The following is a 22,857-nucleotide window of genomic DNA, read 5'->3' as shown; positions in this document are numbered from 1 at the left end:
GCCGCCACTGGAGGCACCATCTTGGTTGGGCTCTGGCTAATACTCCACAAGCTTTGGGGTAGTATTGGTGTCACCCCACATCGCTTCCATTGCTTTGTGAAACCCGGGGAGGTGCACCTTCTGGAACCCAGATGGGAATGGCAAGTTGCCCAGCTGGTGCGGAGGAAGCTGTGTGTGGGGCTGGAGAGAGACCACCACCTTCAGCTGTTGGTTCAAGAATCCCTTGACTCTCTGGCCCCTCAGACCTGGAGGCCTGACACAGCTGCCACGTACTGATTAGAGTCCCGGGCACTGATTAGCCTCAAGGACATTTTGCCCTGGCAGCAGAAATGGCCTCTAAGTCAACAGTAGGCATGGGGTACCTCTGGCAGCTCCTGTGCCTGCCCCACTCTCAGGTTCAACCTGCAGACAGGGAAAGGCAGTATTAGAGTTTGGCAGTCTGGGGGGCTGTTAGATGGTATGGCACCATCAGGAGGGAGACCTATTGAAGGGAGTTAGAACACTGGTGACACAGAAGACAATACCTGGCCCCACCTCCTCCCCTCTTGGTCCTCTGATCACCACGAGGTGACCTCTGCTTCACGTTCCTACCCAAATGACGTCTGCCTTACCACAGGCCCCAAAACACTTACACCCACCTCAAAATGAAACTTTGGAAGCCATGAGCTAAAGCTCTCAAGTTGGTTTTTTTCTGGTATCTTATGTGTCTGAAACAAGCAATCCCAAGTACCAGGGTCCCCCAGACATAGACAGTGCGCCAGGTCAGGTGCTGACAGGCTCACCGCCACTTCTGCCCACCATGACCTAGCGCCACACTCCAAGCATCCCAGGACACCACAGACCTATGCCTTCCAGTTCTCGAGGTCAGAAGTGTGTAACCTGTTCTCTGCAGAGGTGGAGGTGCTGGCTGAGGTACGGGGACACTGTGGGGTAGGATCTGCTTACTAGGCCTCTCCAACTTCTGAAGGCCACTGATATCCTCAGCTAACGGCTCAGGTGTTGTCAGGGCTCTCAGGGGAAGTGGGGTCAGGAAGAGACGGTGGCCTATGTGGACATTAATGACAAGGAATTGGCCTGTCCAGTTATGGAGAATGGAAGGCCCACAGTGCACCTACCTTGGAGCTGATGACCCAGGAAGGGACCGTGTCGTAATTTAGATAGTCCAGACCCTGAGAACCCGGGGGATCCAACAGTGTAAATACAAAACCAATGCCGGGAGAGGGGAGCAGTTGCCCCAGGCAGTGAGCCAGGGAAAGGGGGAAAAATTCCTCCCATTTCGACTTCCATTCCACTGGTGAGGCCCACCCACATTGGAAGGGCCCCACTGGGTCCACCTGATTCTTCCCCTTGTTAAGTCCTGCCGGAGATAGCACCAAGTAGCAAAAATGAGAAAAGTGGCGAGTGGGACAAGCTGCCCCCGCAGTAGCTCCTCTGCAGCAGGAAATCCACGTGTGAGCCACCACACATGGGTGCTGGGAACTGAACTCAGGACCTTCCAGAAGAGGGATATACGCCCTTGACCACTGAGCCACCTCTGCAGCACCAGGAATGCAACTCCCAGATAAACAGTATTGACCACAGCTGGGTTAGTAGTGTCTGTAAATGGGTCCTCAACGCTGTTAAATTCTAAGCAGTTAAAAAAAAATAAATCAAGATTTGGGACCCAAACCGTTAACTCCACGCCATTTCTCCTGCAGATAAAGACGACGGTGAAGGATGTGGAGTTCCCGCTGATCAAGTCAGAACTGGAAGCGATTGACGTGAAGCTGCTGAGCGCAGAGACCACATTGTTCTGGAATGGCGAAAGTACCTAGGCCTCCTTTGTTTTGAGGGTCTGACCTAGGCAGCACCTGCCCTCTGGGGTAGCTAGGTTTGCCTTCAGGCTCCAGAGAGTTGTGTGAACTGCTGTCATCCAACTTCTTAGCCATGTCACTCACAGACCTGGGCAAGGATACCCCAGGGGCCCAGCCATTTCCTGACAGGGCCCCTGGAGGCCCGGCCTTCCTCGTGTCTAGCACTTGCACACCCAGTCAGTAGAGAAGACGTATGGTCTCTGCTGCTCAAGACAAGATAGATGCGGGGGGGGGGTGGGGGTGGATAACAGGAAATGGCGGGCTCCTCCCCTCCCCCTCCATCCCACCAGCAAACAAGGCAACTTCTGCCACCCTGTGTGCACTTCTACTTTCTTCCCCCTGAGACCTTTGCCGCGACTTTAGCCACCCTTCCAGCATGCAGGTCCCCCAACTTTCCCTGCAGAAAGAGGCTCCATTCTCTTCCCTCACCCTCCTTCACAGGGCACAGCTCTTTCCCAGTGAGGCCCTGGCAGCATCGTGCCAGGTGCCCCGCTGCCTCCTCCTCCTCCTCCTCCTCCTCCTCCTCCTCATTCATTCATAGTTGGGAGGGGGCTTAATCTCAGGAGCCTGAGGTGAGGCAGGATCCACACCCTGAGCAGCCAAGGAGACCTCCCACCACCATAGTGGCCAATTGTGGACAAGTATCACTGCTTCTCTCCAGAGAAGTCACAATAGTGACGTCTGCTCCCAGTGGTAGACCGAGTAGAACCCTTTGCAGGAGCCGCCCCAGCACATGGAGCACTGGGTTCCTTGGGTCAGATTGCTTTCCTTTGCATTGCAGATGTGATGGAGTACATCCAGGAGATGCGGGAGATGCTATACAACCTGCAGAACCGGATCCAGAAAGCCAAGCAAAACGTAGAAGGGATCACCCAGGCCATGCAGGTGAGAGGGCTGCCAGGGGCAAGGGGCCGGGGGCCATGGTGCCGGGGGCCGTGCAGAGGCCTCCAGCGGGGGCTCCTGTGTGATTGGTGGCCAGAGAACCCCTCCACTCAATGCTCTGTGTGACGTCAGTGTGCTCCCAGAGCAGGAAGAGCCTTGTCACTTGGTAGAACCCACTCCACTCCATCCTGTTACAGTCAGCAGACTGCACGGGCCCTGGCTGTTCCGGGCTTGGTGTTAGGAATAAGTTGGGGCAAGAGATGGGCAGAGCAAAGCTGATGAGAGAAGAGTCAGCCTTTGGAGGGTAAAAGACCTCAAATTTCCAGAAAGCCAAGGGACATTTCTCTAGCCTCCATCCTGGGTTTCAGTAGCCTTAATTTATAAAATACTTGTGACTGACATTGTGTTCAAAAGGAAGTTGTATGTGTGTGCGCGCACACGTGTGTGTGTGTGTGGGGGGGTGCATGCGAGTGTTTATCTCTGTGTGCATGCACATCTGGAGAACAGAGGTTAATAGCAGGTGTGTTCCTCAGTAGCATTCCATCTTATCTTTTTGAGACAGGGTCTCCTGAACCTGACTCTCACCAGTTGACTAGACTGACTGAGTCCAGCTGTTCCTACCTCCAGCCCCCGGCCCCACATTGGGCTTAGAGACAGACGCCAGAGCACCCAGCTTTTATGTGGGTGCTGGGGTTGAGGACCTCATGTTTACACAGCAAGCATTTTACCCTTCCCAGGCTAGAAAGCATTTTTTTTTAAATATCTTCCAGCCTGGTCTACAGAGTGAGTTCCAGGACAGCCAGGGCTACACAGAGAAACCCTGTCTCGGAAAGCAAACAAACAAACAAACAAACAAACAAAAACACTTTCCTCCCATAAACTCTCAGTTATATAACTTTATTATATGCTTAAAGCAATCGTGCAGATGGACATGTGTGGTGGGGGAAGGTGGCTATGAGCTACTGTATTAACCCTGCAGTGCTCAGGAAACTGAAGTAGGGGACCCCGAGGTTGAGACTTATGTGGGGGGTGTACCGGAAGGCCCCTGCCTTAAAGAAAACAGCGACAATGAGAACAAACTAACCAGGAGGCTGCAAAGATGGTGCCTCAGAGAAGAGCAAGCGCTACCCCTGCAGGGACCTGGGTTCTGTCCCCAGCACACACACTGGGTGGCTCCCAGCTGCCTCTAATTCCAGTCCCAGCCAGAGTCCAACAACACTCTCTTCTGTTCTGTGGGCACTTTGTACATGTGGTACACACACAGACAAGCCGGCATGAACACATCGCCTATACATAAAAAAACAAAATTTAAAAACACGAGAGGGAGAGCAAAGCCACTGCTTGCCGCTGTCTTGTGTTTTGAATTCAGTTTTCCCTTGACTGGCACACTCACGCCCCCAAGAACTCCCCTCAGGGAGCTCTGCACAGGTGCTCACAGATCCCAGGTACCGGAGACACAGGAAGGCTCCCTCCCAAGAGAGCATGGTGGAGGGGCCAGACTGAGTGTGCCATCCCTGAAAGGGCTGTGGTTTCCCTCCAGGAGTGGTCAGCCAACCCCCTGTTTGAAAGGAAGGACAACAAGAAGGAAGCCCTGTTGGACCTGGACGGCAGGGTGGCCAACCTGAACAAGCGGTACGCTGCGGTCAAGGAAGCTGGTGTGAGAATCCAAGCCATGGTTGTGGTAAGGAGACCCCCCCAGGGGGTCTTTTGGAAGCTGCTTGCTTTTTATAGAGGGGAAGAGAAAAGAGGAGTAGCCAAGCATTTTATTAAGATGACCAATCAGAAGTGTTCTGATGACCACAGAGTCTGTTAGATTTCATCTAAGACAGCCTGACCCAAGAGCAGCTTCAAAGCCCGGTTCCTGTTGTTACACACCTGTGCTCTATCTAAAGGTGGCCAGAGCACCACCAACCCCTGCCTTAAAGTCCGTATGTGCCGGTGACATCTCACCCTAAGCCAACAGGGACAGGCTGCTGCAAGCTTACATGTATCCTTCACGGGTTCCCCTCCTGTGAGTGTGGACACGGACACGTGAGACCTGAGGAGCCCTCACATGTATGCATGTGGCATATCACAGCCAGCATATGTCTGTCTGTGTGCAGAGGGATATGAACCTGCTTAACTGTATAGAAAGTGGGTGTCTTTGATAGAAGTTAGCAGAGGGAGCAAAGCTAGGGGTGGGGGGAGAAGCCAGAGCCAAGGAGAGCAGCCTCCCTCCCTCGTTCTGGCTTTAGTGAGACCACGCTGCCTGGGTAGCCAGCTTCAGTAAGACAGAGTTGTCAGAGCACCTGGCTTTGTTAACATGTCCACCCACGGCTGTGACGGCCACTTGAACCATTTCTTTCTGCCCCACACTAAAGTTACCTGGGATTCTGACTTCTGTCTCCTTTGCCTGAGAATACATCCATCTTCATGTTCACCTATAGCACTCAGTGTCTTCCAGAGTCATCCATTTGTCCTTCTCCCAACCTTTACATACTTCTCCATCTATCCATCCATCCTTCCTTCCCTTCATCTACCTCTTTATTCATCCCTGACATCCACTCAATGTATTCATCAACCCACCCTTTCATTGTCCATCTACCCATCCACCCACTCATGCACCCACCAATCCACCCACCCAAAAACCTACCCACTCATCTATCCACCTACCCATTCATCCACCCACCCATCCATCCACCCATCCACCCATCTATCTATCCACCTACCCATCTACCCACCCACCCATCCACCCACCAATCCACCCACCCAAAAACCTACCCACCCATCCATTCACCTACCCATTCATCCATCCATCCATCCATTCATCCATCTATCCATCCATCCATCCATCCAACCATCCATCCATCCACCCATCTATCCACCTACCCATCTACCCATCTATCCATCCACCTACCTATCCATCTACCCACCCACCCATCCATCCAACCATCCATCCACCCACCTACCCATCCATCCATCTACCCACCCATCCATCCATTCATCCATCCATTCACCCACCATCAGTCCACCCACCCATCCACCAACCCACTCGTCCATTCAACAATTTGTTGACCCATTCATCAACCCCTCTGTGCATCTGCTCATCCCCAGTGCATTGAGCCCTTTACCACTTCTGTCCCAGATACTGTCCCGGGCGTGTCAGAGTCCAATTGCAGAAAGGATGATCTAAGCTCTTTGTCACAAATATGGTCATCAAAGGAAGGAAAAGACCAAAGACAAGATGAGGGTTGACACTTGTACTGCCATGGCATAAACAGCAGGCTACTAAAGAAAATGTGGGTGGGAGCAGGGATAGGAATCTCTACCCATGACCAATAGTGGGTTTTCGGGTGACACCTGAGCTGAGAGCTAAAAGATTAGAAGTGTTGTCTTCCAGGAATGGCAGAAAGCCCTGTGCACGCAGCTTTCTACGGGAAAGAGCCCAACATATTCAAGAGGCTTAAAACATCTGCTTTGAGTGTCTGTAAATCAAGAGGACAAAGGCACAGGGATGAAGCAGCCTGTCACTCACGGGCTAGGTTAAACAGAGAGCTAAGTGGTGTACCAGTGCAATCACAGCCAATGGTGTGCTTCTGTGTGCAGGAAAATGCAGAACTGTTCAGAGCAGATACAACCAGCCAGTCCTGGAAGGATTATGTCAACTATATTGACACCGTGGTCTTAGATGAATTTGATCGCTTCATCCGCAAATCTCTAAATTACTTAATGGACAACATGACTATGGATGTAAGTTACCATGTATGTGTATTTGTGTGTGTGGATGTGCACGCACACGAGTGTGTGTGTGTGTGTGTGTGTGTGTGTGTGTGTGTTTAAAAGCAAGATCTGTGCTGGAATCTACACTTCAGATTTGCCTGATAGAAGAGCGGGGCTATTTTATGGATTAACAGATTTAATTAAAGTCTGTTTGTGGTAGGTAGCTTACCTTGGTTTTTAAAACTAAAGGTCCTGCCATGCCAGAGAACAGGCAATCCCAGGCCCCCAGGACAGCCAATCACCTGAGATCTGCCATAACCCCAGTGCCCTGTAGAGTACCTAAGCAGATCTGAGGAAATGCTCTCACCTTGCTGTCAGGTGATACTAGGCACCCCAGACCTCTTCCTGTGATGATGGCAGAGGGGAATCTTGCCAGAAATGCCAGCAGCTAAGCTTCACTTCTCTGTATACAAGGTGGGCTGGGGAGTCCTGCTGAGTTGTGTTCTCCAAGGGAAGGATGCCCTCCCTACCCACACCGTGTTACAATGTCTACCAGTCAGCCCCAGAGCCTTGTTACAATGTCTACCAGTCAGCACTCCTTGCTATGACAAAACACCTGAAAAGCAACTTCAAAGATTTCCCTCATGGTTTCAAAGACTCCAGCGCATTACTCCTGGGCTGTGGTGAGAAAAGCCCCATAGCAGGGAGCCAGGAATGGAGCAAGGTCACTCACCCTGGCAGCCAGATAATAAGGGGACGCTCTCCTTTGTAACAACGCCCTTTCCCCCCAAACTCTCGAAGCTATAAATCCATCAACAGATTGGTCCACTAATGAGGTCAGAGTTCGCTAGACCCCATCATCTCCAAACACTACTACACTGGGGGCATACCAGTTCTACACTGTAATATAACAGTTTCCAAATGGTGTTAGTAAGAGAAGGCAAGGACCCACCTAGCCAGTGAAGGACAGCATGGTGGCATTAGGAGGGCCTCCCACAGCCACAGAAGGCAGATGGGTCATGAGTGAACCTGTCACACATCTCCATTACTGGTCTGTAATTATCTTTAGTATGTTTCTGGCTGCTATACCTGAATAGCAGAATACCTGAGTCTCCATGAGTTACAGACAACAGAAGTCTGTGCAGCTCATGGTCTAAGTTCAATGAGGGGCCCTTCTGGAGCAGGTCTTTATGTTGCAGCATTCCGTGGAAGAAAAAGAAAAGGCAAAAAAGTACAAAGCCTCAAGTCCATTGTAGTCAGAGTCCACCCCCATGACCAGAAGTCTGCCCATCATATGGGCTCATTGGGAGATTCGAATCAACCACAGCCATGACAAAGTTGCAGGCTTTGCAAATTCTGCTGGTGCAGGCAGGCATTGCTCCCAACCATACACTCACAAGGCAACCCCACACTATTGCTAAATGTCTGTGGTAAGAAGTGACAGCAGCAGAGAAGGGGAATGGCCATCAACACCATAAAGGTGTTGACACTGTCAGAGAATTCCCAGCAGCCCCTTGGCAGGAGGCAACCTCCGGGTTAGTGTTCAGAAAAGCATGACCATCTGTTGTGATGACTGACAATCTATAAACCCTGTAGGACCTCTCAATACCAGTAAATAGCTCTCCTCATCATAGAGAACTTGGGATGCCCAGAGTCTGTTAGCCACAGCTATGATGGGACCTGAGTCTGAGGTGGTCAAAGAAAGGACAGTCTAGCCAGTTGCAGGCCATAGCTCATAACCGGAGAGGCAACTGGTATAGTGGGAAGAGCTCCAGAGTAAATCTTGATAGCATCTCCTGACAGATGGAGTTGGTATCCTGTAGCTTTGCAGCCTCACCAGAGGCATTAAGACATGGACTGGCTGCAGCCATGTAGGGATACAAGGGCTTGTTGAGCAAGTCGTGATGGCAGCCATTGTCTCACCTTCTGAAAGGGTGACCCTGGTTTTATGTGAAGTGGCTCTACGGTGATTGGCCGCACAACGCTCAGTGATCTGCCTGCTCCAACCCCTGCTTTTCCCCCAGCCAACTCCTGGCTGGCCTTGGGCCCATGACTGTGCATCTGGCTGAAGTGGTCTGAACTGCTGGTGTGCACCAGCTCCAGCTGGAAATAGCTACATATTAGCCAGATCCTAGAGTGGGCAACCCAAGCATCACTCAGTATCAGCTGAGGTGCTAAGCCCCCAGGAACTTGTTTTCAGGAGAGCATCGCTCCCCTATTTGAGATCCGCATGGAGCTGGATAAAGACGGTCTGACCTACAACCCATCTCTGGAGATGGGCGACGAGGCTGGCTTCCTGTCGCTGATCGAGGGCTTGATCAATGACCTCTACAATGTGGCCAGGCTCATCCCTCGCCTGGCCAAGGGCAGATTGAACTACAAGGTCAGTCTTGATCTCTTACCATCCTTTGGCATTTCCCTTCTTGGGCGCTGGCTCTGTTGGCCTAGCTCTGCAGAGCGTGATGATGACAGTTCAGAATGTGACAGTCTGTGGTTGCTGTTCCCTTGAGTCCCCAGGCCCAAGGGCCTGATCCCTGCCCCCCCCCCCCCACACACACACACACGAATCTGGCCTTCCAAATGTCCTCTCTTCTGGAGTCTTGGCAAGTGTTCCAGGTGAGTTCTTTTTCTCACTGCTGGGACAGAGCACCCAAGAAAAGCAACTGTAAAGAGGAGGGGTTCATTGTAGCTCACAGTCTGAGCTCACAGTTTGGTTGACCATGGTGGGAATGACTTGGTAATAAGAGTGTGAGGTGGCTAGTCACGGTGTATCTGCTGTCAGGAAGCAGAGAGCAGTGAATGCTGGGACTCAGTGGGCTTTCTCCCTGATGCTCAGTCTGGGAATGGTACTGAGTCTGACATGGTACCTAGTGCTCAGGGTCAGACATCTGGGCCATGGGCTACTTCCCAAAGGCTCCAGCTCCACACACAGCCATAGCAGCTGAGAATCTGAGAGCTGCACCCATTGGGATACTGGTAGATCAGTCCAGAGGAACTAGGAACCAAAAAAAAAAAAAAAAAAAAAGGAGGGGCCAGATAATGTGACATTATCAGAGCAGAGGATACAGTGTGACCCAGGGCACCTGTCTAAAACCATATGAACCTAGGGAACTGGGTGACCTTGCAGGAAAACTCCAGGAAAGAAGCGCTAGGCAGTGGTCCACCCTATGCAGGCCAGACAGAAAGTCCCTCTGCTCAGTCCACTCTGACTCTGCCATGGAAGTCAAATAGAGAACTCTGACCTCAGTAGCCTCCTGGAACTGATCACATGTCAAGACCAGAAGTGCTGGTGTTAGCTTGAAATACCAGCCAAGCAAAAGGCTTTATACCAGCTTGCTGGAACCACATCCCCGGTGCGTCCATTCCTCACGGCTCACTTTAGAAGGGTCTGGACCAACAAACTACAGGCTCACACAGGCCTGTCTGCCCTCTGTGGCTGTGGGAGGCCCTCCTGATGCCACTACACTGTCCTTCACTGACTGGCTGGGCCTTCCTCCCTGTCCTCTCAGCACCCTCAGAGCCAACCCGTGGGATACGCAGCCTGCAGCTCACATGGCCACCTTGGGGCTGGTGCCTGCTTTAGGTATAATATTATGGTTCCTCTTCTCTGCCAATCAAAGAAAAGGCAGGAAAAAAAGTGTTGCCTAAAATCTTGGGGAGCCCCAATGTCCCTTCTTAGGGCTCTTAGGGCTCATAACAAAGGAATTTAAGAACAACACAAACAGAAGCTCAGGGGCAACAGAAAGACTCAGGCAGACTCTGAGACAAGATACTGTGTGGGGGTCAGAAGGGAAAACCTCAGGGCAGGCAACCCAGGACTTGTGCAGCTGTCTGGAGACCAGAGAAGGAAAAGAAAACAGCCATGAACCTTGAAATGACGTGGCTGGGGGTAGGGGTAACACCAGACTACAGCTGGCGTGGAGTGTCTTTAGAAAAAGGGGAAAGACCCCCAAAGTTTTAGCATGGGGTTTAGGCCTACTTTAGCTCAAATCTCCCTTTGAAAGGAAAAGAAGAAAAAGAGACAATTAAACCTCTCGAAGCAGGAACCCAAAAGGTGGGCAGACCTAGTCCAGCCTTATGGTGGGTCAGCTCATGGAGCCTGCACAAGAAAGGCAGGAATTCTAGAGGCGGGGATGGTATATGATCTACCTTCCTAGACAGGGGTGGTCCCCAGCCAGGTCCCTAACCTGCCTCCCCCCCCCCCATTGGATTATCTATTAAAAAGGGCAGGTCTCCTCCAAAAGATGGATTCCATTCTTTACAAGATGGAGCAAACCTGGGCAGAGCCACTCCCATCTGTTCTGTACCCACGAGTCTGTGGTGTGCAGAGATGCCTGAGCCTTGGCATAGAGGAGCAGGTGGCATGTCAACCTTGGAACCAAGATACACTGCACATGAGCATACAGGGGCTCTGAGAAGGACACAGGGGCAAGTGAAATCTCAGCCTTGCCAGGAGCCTTCCTGTAGTGTGGGTTTGGGTTCTGTGGTGGGACAGAGAGACACACCACACCCAAACCCACACATAAATGAAAAATAATTTTTAAAAAATGTAATAAAGCAGGCTGGTGAGATGGCTCAGCGGGTAAGAGCACTGACTGCTCTTCTGAAGGTCCTGAGTTCAAATCCCAGCAACCACATGGTGGCTCACAACCATCTGTAATGAGATCTGACGCCCTCTTCTGGTGTGTCTGAAGACAGTGACAGTGTACTTATGTATAATAATAAATAATTAAATTATTGGGCCAGAGTAAGCAGGGGCTGAGCGAGCAGGGCCAACTGGGGCGAGCGGGGTTGACCAGAGTGAACGGGGGGTCCTAAAAATTCAATTCCCAACCACCACATGAAGGCTCAGAACCATCTGTACAGCTACAGTGTGCTCACATACATAAAATAAATAAATCTTTAAAAAACTAAAGAAAGAATAGTTAACAACAAAAACAAAAATTTAATAAAGCAAAACAAAATAAAAACTCTTGCTAGCATGAAGGAGTCTGCCCCTCTTAGAGTGCCACCAAGCTCAACAGGACAGCCAAGGGCTCAGCCAAAGTCACCCTCTCCCTGACGGACTGACCCATCCGAATCCGTGCTCCTTAGCCACCTCCGTCAAATCAATGCCTGGACTCCGTGGCTGCTCCCCTCTCCCTCGTTTTTATTAGAAGATTAAATGTGTACAATGAGAGCTAATGAAGGGGGAAAGGCATCAGGATCAAAATAAAGGCATAAGTCACCAGCAACGGGGAAACATGTAAAAATGCCCTGTAACAGAATGTTGCCTCCTGTGGCATTGCCAGCCAGGAGCAGGAGGGCGTCTGGAAGTGAGTTTGAACGGCAGATCTGAACAGAATATACTGAGGAATTTTAAAGGCCTCGGAAGTGACCAGGTGTACATTCAATCGATTTGTACATACCATAGATAGCATGCATGCAGAGATTTAACTAGAGGGTAGTTTTCTGGGTTTGTTATTTTAAAAATGTCCATACATACCCCCTCCCCCAACAGTCCATGTGAGTCGCTCGCTCTGTGTCCCCTTTGTCCATACCAGCACATTGCACACAACCAAGGTCTGTGCAAATACAGAATGGATGAACTGACACCCACGTCACCCTGGGATCAGACAGCTCAGAGCCACCCTTAGCAAATCTTCTTTCAGGGGTGGGGTAGGGGCGCTGCACACTGACAGACACCCCCTGCTTCCATTCAGGACTCTCAGCAGCACCCACAGAAGGATGCTCTTCCAGGTCTGGGGGAAAATCTGTCTCTCATGAAGGCAAATGACCCAATCTTTGTCCCCACTCCCACCCCGGCAGTCTGACCTAGAGGATATCACAGACCTCATAGAGATGCGGGAGGAAGTGTCCAGCCTGGTCATTGGAGCCATGAAGGTGGCTGAGGAGTACCAGGACTCCTTTGAGAGGTACTCCTACCTTTGGGTGGATGACCTTCAAGAATTTATGAAGAACTTCCTCATCTTCGGGCACGCGCCCACCCCTGAGGAGCTGGACACCAAGACGGACGACACCATCCCCAAGACACCACCTACCCTGGCTCAGTTCCAGCAGCAGGTGTGTATGGTCCTGTTGTCCTCCTGTGTCACCTCCCACATCCTCGGGTAGACGACCCCCTCCCCACCCCCCACAGGCCTGATTTGAAAGTTGGGTGGCCTGATTGCTATGTAGGTTTTAAATTTGCTCCTGGTGAGGCCAGGAGAGAGAGCATGCCTTACCGCACTATGCCACACGGGGGAGCACCACTGTCACAGGAGGAATAGCATGCCTTACTACACCACGCCACATGGGGGGGAGCACCACTGTACCAGAGAGGCAGCCAGGGAGAGAGAAGAGGCCTCAGCAGGATCTACCAGGCTTGTAGTGTGAATGACTTCAGTTAGGTCAGGTGAGGGCACTATGCTGAGCTGGCTGGTGTCCCATCCTGTGGCAAGTAGGACAGAGGACTGATCCCTGAGAATAAGAGTCCCTAAGAGCCAGATAAGAGGTGGCTGGGAGCACTACACTCAGGCCAGCTCCAGGTGAGGTCTGCAGTCTAAGAATCGGCCTTCAGGGTCAGCAAGAGCTCAGGTGTCAGAATTGGGAATCTAGAAAGTGAAGCAATCCAGTCCTGAGGTTGGTCTTGGGCACAATGAGAAAGCCCTCTCCTCCCCCACACCAGTGAGAAGAAAGATGGGATGGCTCAAAGTCTGCAGGTGCTCCCATGAGTTAAGGGGTGCCCTTTGGGAGTCCCCTCCTGCTCCAGAAGCCTTACTGTAGTCACCCAATCCCATCCTCTTCTGTCTATCTGTCCCCTCCTAGAGGTGGGGCAGAAGGAGCTCTGAGGTGTTGGGACAGGGCAAACAGGTAGCAGTGGTCTCAGCCTCTCTTAAGCTGCACCCTGGGCCACCTGGCTGCCCTTCACAGCCAGACAGGAAGCGGCGATGGCTAGTGGGGGACACACAGCCATGGCTGATGGAATCCACGGCTGTGTTGGGCAGATTGACTCGTATGAGAAGCTGTATGAGGAGGTGTCCAGCTGTGAGAACACCAAGGTCTTCCATGGCTGGCTGCAGTGTGACTGCCGCCCCTTCAAGCAGACCTTGCTCAACACCATCAAGCGCTGGAGTTTTCTGTTCAAGCGATACCTGAACAACCACGTCATCAACAGGTGAGGCCATGGCCCGCTGCTGCAAATCTGAGACTTCCCCGGACCCCCCCCCCCCCGACAGCCTGGGAGAGGCACCACGGACTTAGTAAGTGGCTCAGTGGCCTGATCTGAAAGTTGGGTGGCCTGATTGTGATATAGGCTTTACATTTATTTGCTCCTGGTGAGGCCAGGAGGAACAGCATGCCTTACCACACCATGCCACACGGGGGAGCACCACTGTCACAGGAGGAACAGCATGCCTTACCACACCATGCCACATGGGGGAGCACCACTGTCACAGGAGGTGGTGCATGTGGTTCCTTGCTGTGACCAGTGCAGGGCAGGTAGAAGAGTGAAGTACCTGTCAGGCTCTGTGTTGAAGCCTTGAGCCTGGCAGGAAGGCTGGGACAGCCCAGTCATTGCACAGGAAGGTCACCGACAGCAGCATAAGCATTCTCTCTAACTGAGCCCATCTGGGCGGCTGGCTGCTCTCAGCTGTGGCTTTAAGATAGCGCTCAAGGATCAGCCTGGGCTACGCTAATACTTTTGTGACATCTAGGCCGAGGGGGACCACATGGGGGGGCAGTGGCTGCCCCTCTCCAGGTGGTGCCTTGCATGGCAGTCGAGTGTCCCTGCTAAGGGGACATTGAGGTGGTGGCCGAGGAGGATGAGCCCCTCACCTGAGTCCCCCTGTCCTGCAGCCTCGCTGATCTGGAAAGCTTCATGAACATCACCCGAACAGCCCTGAAGAAGCCACTTAAGGAGGGAGACTACGACGGGCTGGTAGAGGTCATGGGGCACCTGATGAAAGTCAAGGAGAGGCAGGTGGCCACCGATAGCATGTTTGAGCCCCTGAAGCAAACCATCGAACTGCTCAAGAGCTATGGGGAGGAGATGCCGGAGGAGATCTACTTGAAGCTGCAGGTGGGTTCCAACAGTGCTGTGCTGGAGTACTGTGGCAGGTCGCTGCAGGCTAGACACTTACGAGACTCCAGATCCCCAGGGGTATGGAGGCCAGAGACAGAATCTTCCCGGAGAAGAGGGCCCAAGTGGTCACCGCTGAGGCTGGTGAGAGCCTCCTAGTAGTTTTGTGGGGTTAAAGCCATCTCCACGGCCTCTCATCTCCCTGAATGTGGAGGTCACTCACTCCCGATGGGTGTGAACGCTGATGGAGACGGGAGCAGAGAGAGGCTGCCTGTGCCCTGCCATCCACTGCCCACATGACAGCCATTGTCACACTGACTGGGCTATGGCTGAGCAGGGTGGGGGATGTCCCTCTGGAGGGCCTCCAAGGAGCCACCCCCTCCCCAGCTGTGCCTGGCTCCTCGGTTTCCCATCTCTTCCCAAGCCTATCAGCTTCCCTCCCTCCCTCCCTCCTCACTTCCCCCTTACCCTCTGTCACCTACACAGACACAGCCATGCACACACACACACGCACACACACATACTCATATGCACACGCGCGTCCATATTCCCGGATGCACATACATGCACACGTGTGCACATCTGCACCATCACATGAATCTGTGCACAATGCACACACGTGCATGGGTTCAAGCTGATGAACACTATGAAAGGTAGAGAAAGTTCTGATTGGCACAGCACTGGGCTTCCCGCTCTGCCGTTCTGGGGCCGGCTGGGGACATCGTGAGCACTTTGTGCTACTTTAAAAGTCTCTCCCGAGCCTTCAGTTTTGACATGGCAGAGAGCTTTAAAAGGGGAGAGACAGAGGCTCAGGGAGACACCTTGCTACCCAGCACCCACGTGGCAGCTCACAGCTGTCTGTAATTCCGTTTCTAGGGGCTCCGGCATCCTCCTCTGACCCCTCTGGGCACTGCATGCATGCAAACACTCAGACATATTAAATACTTTAAAAAAAAAACAAACCCAAGTAACTCCAATGGGAAAACGGAGGCAGATGACAACCCCCACCCATGCTCTGCCTTCGCCTCCCACAGGAGCTGCCAGAGCAGTGGACCAACACCAAGAAACTGGCCATTCAGGTGAAGCAGAATGTGGCGCCCCTCCAGGCCAACGAGGTTAACATCCTGAGACGAAAGTGCCAACAGTTTGAGGTAGCCTGGGCCCGAGCAGGGTAGTGGAGGCCAGGGCTGGGAGCATGCGGGAGGGTGTGGCATGCTGGGATGCTCAGAGCCAGCCATGACGTGACATCCCTCCCCGACCCCCCACCCCCACCCCCACCCCACTCTCTCACCAGCTCAAGCAGCACGAATTCAGAGAGAAGTTCCGACGTGATGCCCCCTTCTCCTTCAGTGACCCCGAGCCCTACAAGTCCCTGAATAAGGTACTTATGCACCGTGGCGAGGTCCCTGTGGCAGCTCCGGGAACCCCTTTGGAGTGCTGGTCTTTTCTTAAGCCTTTACTCTCGCAAACGGAAAAACCGAATAAATGGGACTGCCCGCAAGGCCAAGCCTGTGCGTGCACGGGACTCGCTCGTGTGCGGGTGCGTGCGGACATCCATGTGGACATGCAGACTCAGGCATCCTCCTCCCTGGCACACAGCCTCCACTGTGCCACACTGTGCTTAGGGAGCTATTCCAGAACAACCACCACCCATGCCCACATGAGCATCCTGCAAGCCTCATGGGCTGCTGTTTCCCTTCAGGCTGGTTTCCTCAGCCTATGAAAAGTTTCCTGTCACCTGGATTTAACTCTCATCCCTCCCTCTCTCCCATCCAACCAGCCACCAGGTTTTGGACGTACACACACACACACACACACATACACACACACATACACACACACACACACACACACACTTTGTTCTCTCTGCCCAAGGGTTAGAGTCAGCGTAGGATGCTCAGGTCCACCCACGGCCATGGCCCCACCATCTTGCCAAGCCAGCGTAGGTCCTCCCAGGGCAGGCGTAGAGGTTCTCAGAGCTCGGGTCAGCTCTGAACTCAACAGACCTCTTGCACTGACCCTGAGGCCAGCCCCCCGGGGACCTCAGGTCACACAGACGTGAACCCCACAAGCTCCTCCTGCAAGTCACCTCACCTCTCTCTACTCTGAACTCCCATTCTTAAAGTCAGGGCTCTCCCTCTCCCTTTCCTCATGGCCATTTCACACCACTCTCCCTGAGCCACAATCTCGACACCACTTTTTCCCCCTCTCCTTTTTTTTTTTTAAGATTTACTTATTATATGTAAGTACAAATCTCACTACGATGGTTTTGAGCCACTATGTGGTTGCTGAGAATTGAACTTAGGACCTTTGGAAGAGCAGTCAGCGCTCTTAACGGCTGAACCTTCTCTCCAGCCCACTTTTTTCTCTCCTTAAAGCAACCCCATGCTGCTTTTTTCTCCTCATTTCTAGTAAGTTAGACATCTGGTATGGAAGCAATGGGTGTTGGGAGATTAACCCAGCAGGGACTGAGGTATGCAAACCCAGCAGGCTGTGGCGGTACACATCAGTTATCTCAGCTCCTGGGATATATAGGCAGGATGGTCAGGTGTTCAAGGGCAGCCTCAGCTTCAGCTTCAACTTTGTAGAAAGTTTTAGGTCATCCTGGCCTACTTGAGACCCAATCTCAAAAACAAACAAATGAATAAAAATCAGCCTAGATATGCCGCAGCCTAGGGAGTGACCTAACTGGGGCTTCCGGGGATGAAGAACAGACCTGTACATAGAAAAGGTGGTGTCGGGTGGACTGTGCACCCTGGTGATGCACAACAGCCCAGAAACTCAATACATTTATTGTATATGCCTGAGTCCTCGACGCAGGTTCATTGTATACAGCCGAATGAGATGGGTTTAAGCTCATCACCATAGAGGGTCTCTGTAGGTGAGCAGTCTAGGCTGTGAACATCCAGGAGCTGGGAGGAGGGAGGACGGAGGAGGGGAGGAGGGAGAGGAGACAAGGGAGGAGGGAGGAGGGGAGGAAGCAGGAGGAAGAGGAGCTGAGGGGAAGAGTTGGGGGGGGGGGAGAAGGGAGAAGTGAAGAGCGAGGGGAGGAGAGATGGGAGGAGGTAGAAGAGGAGGGAGGGGAGGAGGGGACTGTGGTTGGTATTTTCTGCACATATTGTCAACATCCTACATGGACCAGGGGAAGCATGACCTGACCTGAGCCTGACCTGAAGAAAGGCCTTGTCATGCCCCTGGGTCTGAGGCAATGGGGTTCTTGCCATAGCTGTGCCCATAACAACACAAATTCAATTCTTTTTTTGGGGTTTTTTTTTTTTTTTTTTTTTTGGCTTTTCAAGACAGGGTTTCTCTGTGTAGCTCTGGCTGTCCTGGAACTCACTCTGTAGACCAGGCTGGCCTTGAACTCAGAAATCCACCTGCCTCTGCCTCCCAAGTGCTGGGATTAAAGGCGTGTGCCACCACCGCCCGGCTACAAATTCAATTCTTCATCTAATGAGTCTCCTCTTACTTATATCCAGAGTGAGGGGCATCGTGGAGGGCGGCTGCCATCTTGGCTGGAGCATTGGTCTCCGTCAGGCAGGGATCAGGTGGACTGTACTCCCTGGGGGGGGGGGGGCAGCAAGCTGCTGCTAGAGGACAGAGAAGATTTACTGGGGCACGTTGGGGATAAGAGACCAAGAAGGCAGGAATGGGGGCAGGGCAAGGCACTCAGATTTGGGGACACCCAGGCCAAGGCAGCCATTGATGTCCTCTCCCCTCCCATCCCAGCAACAAAAGAGCATCTCGGCCATGGAGGGCGTGATGGAGGCGCTGTGCAAGTCTGCCAGCCTGTTCGAGGTCACGGTGCCAGACTACAAGCAGCTGAAGGCCTGCCACAGGGAGGTCCGCCTGCTGAAGGAGCTCTGGGACATGATTGTCATGGTGAGTCAGGCCAGGCCTTGTGGCTGGGGACTCTGCAGGTGGCTCTAACAGAGAGGGTCTCTGGATATAAGAGTGCAGTGGCAGCTCTGTGCACCCTCACCTCCCTCCTACTGACCTGCCTACTTCCCCTGTTTCCTCTACCTGTCATTTTTCTCTTAACATCTCTCCTATTTTAAAATGTATTTATCTCCTCCTATTCCTCCTAGTCCCCCAAGACTCCCTCTGACATTCTTCGCAGTAAACCCCCTCTTACTTCCATGCCTTTTTTTTTTTAATTTGGGGGGTGGCTTACTCTAGCAAGGGCAATTCACCAGTGACCATACCATTGAGAAATATGACTCCCCTCCCCTCACAACCCATGATGGATTATTGAAAGGCCAAGTCTCCTGTGGTCCTTGTGGGCCGTGAGTTGTTCCTAAGTGGAGTAGCTATCTCATGTCTGGGAGGAATGTACCAGTTGTGGTGCCACATCCCACAATCCCAGCTCCAGGGAAGGCAAATGGTAGGAAGTTCAAGGCAGGGTCAGCCTGGGCGACAAAGCAAGTTCCAAGCCAGCCTAAGCTACCCAGGAGCCCATTAGTCTGGAGACCCAGCAATGGTGCTTCTTAGGGGTCAGACCCAGGGACTCCAAAATTCAGGCAAACTTTGGCAGCAAATGAGAGCAGCATGCCCCTTGACAGAAACCTCTAAAGAGAGCCTCACCCAGGGCGTGTCATGTGCGTGAGCAGGCAGGGTGGCTCAGGAAAAGGCATGGACAGCGAACCAGCCAGGACACTGTAAGATGAGGCAGAGTCATCTCAGATCTGCCAGTGAGGCAGGACCATTGAGTCCTGTGCAGGCGAAGGCATCAGGTCTCCAAGATGTTTTTGAACAACAGCACTTATTTGTCATGCTCTTGTTCCAGGCAGATGCGTATCAAAGGTAAGCTCACTAGTCCAGGCTATGTATCAGCATGAGTGATGAGGCGGACAAAGAACACAGTGAGCCTGCCCGGCAGTGGTGGCGCACGCCTTTAATCCCAGCACTTGGGAGGCAGAGGCAGGCGGATTTCTGAGTTTGAGACCAGCCTGATCTACAGAGTGAGTTCCAGGACAGCCAGGGCTACACAGAGAAACCCTGTCTCAAAACAAAACAAAACAAAACAAAACAGACCGCAATGAGCCAAGTATTGGCAATCCGAGCTCCTACCTGGAAGTCTGGGCCTAGCTCACATGTCCTGGCCCGAGGCAAGATATATGGTCATTCCCAAAAGGAGAGCAAGCCAAATTGTGCCAAGCACTAGCAAGGCTCAGCATGGGCTTTACCAACCGACATCTTATCTGTTCACCTTTAACTGAAGCTTTCATGGCGCAGCTCCTGGATCAGTCCATTTACGTCAGATTTCAGTTCCAACCGTCCGTCCCACCACTGGGCACATCTCCCTGTAAGAAATGGGTCTGGGGTCTCAAAAAACCCAACAACCACACAGTCCAAATTATTTCAGCCAGGCAAAGTATTGAAGCATGTCAGCTCTATCAGGGGAGAGCAAGGTCAGGTCCCGAGGACAGCCTTTATCCCAGGGGGAGGGGTCCCAGCTTCCCTTGGAGAGGTCAGAGCTCCGCTTCCTGTTCTTCCAGAGTTGATTCAAAGTGGCACAGTTGCTAAGGAGATTGCAAGCCTAAGTTCAGGAAGTACTAATCTAGAGGAATTTGATTTCTGCCCAGCAGCTTTTTTATTTTTTGATGGAGTTTGTCTTAATGTAACACTTTGAGTTTAAAAATAACTACATTGTATCTTGTATCCCCATTAATAAGTACATTGTATCTCGTATCCCCACATCCTCCAGTAGCAGGTGGAACCCCACAGTGCTGAGAGGGTGGGAGGTGACAGAGCAGCATGCTCTCCTGCTCTCGCTGCAGGTCAACACCAGCATCGACGACTGGAAGACCACCAAGTGGAAGGACATCAATGTGGAGCAGATGGACATTGACTGTAAGAAGTTTGCCAAGGACGTGAGGTCTTTGGACAAGGAGATGAAACCCTGGGATGCCTTCGTGGGACTGGACAACACCGTGAAAAACATGATCACGTCCCTGCGTGCTGTGAGCGAGCTGCAGAACCCCGCCATCCGTGACCGCCACTGGCAACAGCTCATGCAGGCCACTCAGGTACCTCCAAGTGACGTGGGGGTAGAGGGAGGGAAGGCTGCTGGCAGGCAGGCAGCCAGCCCTGAGTTGGGCTAGCCTGAGCTGCCCAAATGGTGGAGGTAGGGCTCAAATCCTGTCCAAACACAGTTGGTTACTTTGTAGCAATCATGCGGCTGTTGCCTAGCGGACACATCTGGTCTGGCAGGTTGATATTTGCTAAGGATAGTCTTCACAGGCCCTGTGTGTTCTTTTCACACCAGGCCCCGGAAGTTCCATCCCATCCCGTTGTGATTGTAACTGAGTGTGCATATGGCATAGGAAGGCTGGAGACGATGAACTTGCCCCTCTGACCTCCCTTTGCATCCCAGCTCAACTCCTAGCACCCCCAAATCTCCAAGGATATTCCCTAGGCACCCATCCTGGCATGATGAACTGTACTAAAGGGTCGCAGCATTAGGAAGGCCATGCCTGGTTTTTCCCTAGGTGAAGTTTGAAATGTCAGAAGAGACTACCCTGGCAGATCTGCTACAGCTGAACCTCCACAAGTATGAGGACGAGGTCCGCAACATTGTAGACAAGGCCGTAAAGGAGTCCGGGATGGAGAAGGTAGGAGCCCGTTGCTGTCACGTGGTTCTTCTCCCCCAGAGGATCCTAGGACCGGCTGATGGAATCGGTGGCTGTGAGGAGCTGACCTCAGACAGCCTCTGACTTGCTGACTTGGGGGGGGGGGTGCACCTAGCAGCCTTCCTTTGCCAGTTCAGGACGGAAAAAATCATCTAATACCTGCAGAACTCAGTATCGCCAAATTACCCTGATCCCAGCTATTTTCTCCCCAGCACGCAAGAGTAGGGCACCTTTTGCAGAGCCTAGCAACTGTGTCTGCAGCGTGGCATAGGGACTCCTGTGTTCCCCGTAGACCCATCTGTCTATCTGCCTACCTGTGGATAAGCCTTTAGGCTGCTTGCTACCTCTTGGCTCCTGAGCAGTGTGGGCGTGAGCACCCCAGTCTTGAGTCCCAGGAGCACTGAGCCCTCCCAGAGCCCACCACCCCAGATGTTCCCCGCTTTCTTACTTCAGGGACAAAATACCTGAGGAGCAATTTAAAGATGGCAGAATGGGTTGTTCTGGCTTGCCTGAGGGGGGCACAGTGGCCCACAGCGGAAGGCTTGTCAGCAGGAGTAGGAAGCTGCTGGTCACAGTGAATCCACAGTGAACGGGAAGTGGGGCAGTTCCATACACAGCCTCAAGTGATCCACTTCCTCCAGCTCCTAAGCCTTCCCGAAGTGCAGCACGAGGTAGCAGCCAAGCGCACAGGCACAGGAGCCGGTGGGTGCCGTCTTACACTCAGAACACTCCCTGTGTCCGTTCCCCTGAAAGGTGCTGAAGACCCTGGACATCACCTGGACTACCATGGAATTTGAGCACGAGTTACATCCACGGACAGGCACCATGATGCTCAAGTCTGACGAAGTGCTGGTGGAGACGCTGGAGGACAACCAGGTGCAGCTGCAGAACCTGATGATGTCCAAGTACCTGTCACACTTCCTGAAGGAGGTGACCAGCTGGCAGCAGAAGCTGTCCACCGCAGACTCGGTCATCTCCATCTGGTTTGAGGTCCAAAGAACCTGGAGCCACCTGGAGAGCATCTTCATCGGCTCAGAAGACATCAGAGCCCAGCTACCAGAGGATTCTAAGCGCTTCGACGCCATTGACCAGGAATTCAAAGTGAGCTGGGACACTGGGTGTTCCCAGAGACGGCTGCTATGGGTGGCATAGACTTCAATCCTTCTGTCCTCCCTTCTCCCCCACCCCCAGGCTTTGATGGAGGATGCTGTGAAGACACCAAACGTGGTGGAAGCCACAAACAAACCGGATCTCTATAACAAACTGGAGAACCTGAAGATGAGGTGGGTCTCCATCCCATATGTCCAGTTGAGGTGTTGATGGGACAGGTCATGTGCCACCTGCTGTGCAAAGGCACAGGTCACAGGCTAATAATATTCCATCCCTGAGATGGATTAGGACACACACTGTGTGATCAGAGCTGGTGGAGGACAGGGGCATCTGGAGACGAATAGGGTCTGTGGAGAAAAACTAGATGCTTTCAGTAAGCCAAGGGCATGGGCTGGCCAAGAGCCCTACAGTAAAGGACCCACCAGTCCCTTCCCTCCCTTCCTCTCCTTCCCCTTAGCTTGGCTGTGTGTGAAAAGGCGCTGGCTGAATATCTGGAGACCAAGAGGCTGGCGTTCCCACGGTTCTATTTTGTCTCCTCCGCCGATCTGCTTGATATTCTCTCCAACGGAAACGACCCCGTGGAGGTAGGCAGGAATGCAATGGTGTAAACCCCTGCACCTAG

At 52.5% G+C, this 22,857-nt stretch overlaps 1 protein-coding gene across 5 annotated transcripts in view; it reads left to right on the top strand.

The window, feature by feature from the left end:
- Dnah17 (dynein, axonemal, heavy chain 17) overlaps window positions 1-22,857 on the top strand; it is a 108,997-nt gene that overhangs the window by 13,807 nt on the left and 72,333 nt on the right. For 4 of the 5 annotated variants that reach the window (XR_388524.4, XM_006534150.4, XM_006534151.4 and 1 more), the window contains 16 exons: window positions 1,698-1,806; window positions 2,635-2,738; window positions 4,276-4,416; window positions 6,321-6,464; window positions 8,635-8,817; window positions 12,243-12,497; window positions 13,421-13,590; window positions 14,271-14,493; window positions 15,528-15,644; window positions 15,788-15,874; window positions 18,223-18,375; window positions 20,274-20,522; window positions 20,985-21,107; window positions 21,879-22,226; window positions 22,317-22,408; window positions 22,693-22,819. Coding sequence is in view for 4 of the 5 variants with exons in the window: in XM_006534150.4 (XP_006534213.1) it covers window positions 1,698-1,806; window positions 2,635-2,738; window positions 4,276-4,416; window positions 6,321-6,464; window positions 8,635-8,817; window positions 12,243-12,497; window positions 13,421-13,590; window positions 14,271-14,493; window positions 15,528-15,644; window positions 15,788-15,874; window positions 18,223-18,375; window positions 20,274-20,522; window positions 20,985-21,107; window positions 21,879-22,226; window positions 22,317-22,408; window positions 22,693-22,819 (2,625 nt within the window). In the remaining variant the exon portion in view is untranslated. Of the gene's footprint in view, window positions 1-1,697; window positions 1,807-2,634; window positions 2,739-4,275; window positions 4,417-6,320; window positions 6,465-8,634; window positions 8,818-12,242; window positions 12,498-13,420; window positions 13,591-14,270; window positions 14,494-15,527; window positions 15,645-15,787; window positions 15,875-16,720; window positions 16,736-18,222; window positions 18,376-20,273; window positions 20,523-20,984; window positions 21,108-21,878; window positions 22,227-22,316; window positions 22,409-22,692; window positions 22,820-22,857 lie in introns of all 5 variants that reach the window. The other variant, NM_001167746.1, reaches the window with a different exon arrangement.

The sequence above is a fragment of the Mus musculus genome, chromosome 11, assembly GCF_000001635.26.
Source record: "Mus musculus strain C57BL/6J chromosome 11, GRCm38.p6 C57BL/6J".
Taxonomy (NCBI): Eukaryota; Metazoa; Chordata; class Mammalia; order Rodentia; family Muridae; genus Mus; species Mus musculus.
This window is presented reverse-complemented; position numbering and strand designations above follow the sequence as displayed.